We start from the raw sequence: 1,558 nt of genomic DNA on the forward strand, positions 1-1,558 counted from the left end.
CACTGTGGACGGCCTCAGTTCGGGTAATGTGGTCATGTTCAAGATTTCTGCCAATAACAGTGCCGGAGAGAGTCCCTCTAGCAAGCCATATACTATGACTACGGATGAACCCAATGCTTCGACACCCGATAAGGTATCATCGATTCGTAGGGTTAATATAGAGGATTCTTTTTAGGTCACTGATTTGACTGACACTGGTAGCACTTCCAACTCTGTAGCGTTGAACTGGACAGCCCCTGCTGACAACGGTGCTATGATATTGAGGTATATCATCAGTGAGGGTGATAATACCTATACAGTTGATGGTCATGATACATCATACACTGTAACGGGGCTTAGTCGTGGTAGCGATTATACATTCTATATTGTGGCTAAGAACTCTCAAGGTGAAAGTCCAAAATCAGATGGAGTATCAACTGCGACAACTGAGAGTTGTGAAGCCGATCCTCCGAGTAATGTTATGTTACAGACGCCTTTCTCTGATGGTGTAAGTGTAAGTTGGAGTAAAGCCAATAATCCTCAATGTGATCTACCAGTAACTGCCTATCGTGTTATTGATGATGATGGTAATGAACTATGCCAAGTAGCAGCTAATGATGATGATGGTGCTCTATGGTGTGATGTTACCGGCCTACAGCCCAGTACTTCCTATAATATCAGAGTACAAGCTAAGAACTCTGCTGCTGGATGGTCTACTAAGTCTTCATCACCTGTTAAGATGTCTACTATTGCTAGTTAAAAGAGTGATAACTTCTTCAGCTTCAAATATCACCCCAGCTTTTTTCTGCTCATGAAGGTTAGATGCCTGCTGCTTAAGTAATTCCTCTTTATCTGTAAAGGCTTTTTGAAGTGCATCACCTGACCGGGCAGATAGTTCACCGGGGTGAGAAAAAAGAGCAACAACTGATTTAGGCAATTTGGCGGTGTTGATACAGCGGGTAATAATCTTACGTGAAATATTTTCCGCATCAGCCAGCGCAGAAATATTTCCAGCAAATTCATTCTGCAATCGGCTTGCATAACGCTGACCACGTTCATAAGCACTTGTTGGGCGATAATCGTTACCCAATCTGGATAATGCAGCCATCTGCTCATCATCCAGCTCGCCAACCAGAACACGATAATCACTTTCGGTAAGTGCAGCAGCTTTACGACGGCGACTCCCATCGGCAATTTCTATGACACCAGATACTCTTCGACCGAACGCCGGTGTCTGTTGACCAGTCAGTAGAAAAGAAGGGATGAGATCATCCAGTGCGTCCTCAGTAAGCAGCTCCTGGTCACGTTCATTACCTGACCATACCCGAGAGGTCTTCTCAACACTATCACCCCGGAGCACTTCAAGAGTAAACTTCACATCCCGACCACATACAGGCAAAGTAATGGCATTACCGCGAGCCATTACTCCTACGCGCGCAATTAACGAATCCACCATCGGGGCAGCTGGTGTCGATAACGAAGTATCTTCAACCGGTTGAGTATTGAGCGTATGTTTTGGAATAACAGGCGCACGCTTCATTATCTAATCTCCCAGCGTGGTTTAATCAGACGATCGAAA

At 45.0% G+C, this 1,558-nt stretch overlaps 2 protein-coding genes across 2 annotated transcripts; one reads left to right on the plus strand and one right to left on the minus strand.

Moving 5' to 3' along the window:
• Nucleotides 1-94: 94 nt before the first annotated feature.
• On the plus strand, nt 95-739 carry Pmar_PMAR002515 (hypothetical protein; the record flags this gene model as incomplete). Its single annotated transcript, XM_002767175.1, has 3 exons — nt 95-133; nt 176-325; nt 470-739. The coding sequence occupies 3 exons, from the start codon at nt 95-97 to the stop codon at nt 737-739; spliced, it is 459 nt and encodes a 152-aa protein (XP_002767221.1).
• Nucleotides 740-998: 259 nt separating this feature from the next.
• Pmar_PMAR002516 (hypothetical protein) lies at nt 999-1,402 on the minus strand (the record flags this gene model as incomplete). The annotated part of the gene is made up of 3 exons (XM_002767176.1): nt 999-1,024; nt 1,066-1,293; nt 1,330-1,402. 3 exons carry the CDS (start codon nt 1,400-1,402, stop codon nt 999-1,001), a joined length of 327 nt encoding a protein of 108 aa, XP_002767222.1.
• Between the last annotated feature and the right edge of the window lie 156 nt (nt 1,403-1,558).

This window comes from Perkinsus marinus, assembly GCF_000006405.1.
Source record: "Perkinsus marinus ATCC 50983 genomic scaffold scf_1104296971046, whole genome shotgun sequence".
In the NCBI taxonomy this organism is placed as follows: domain Eukaryota; phylum Perkinsozoa; order Perkinsida; family Perkinsidae; genus Perkinsus; species Perkinsus marinus.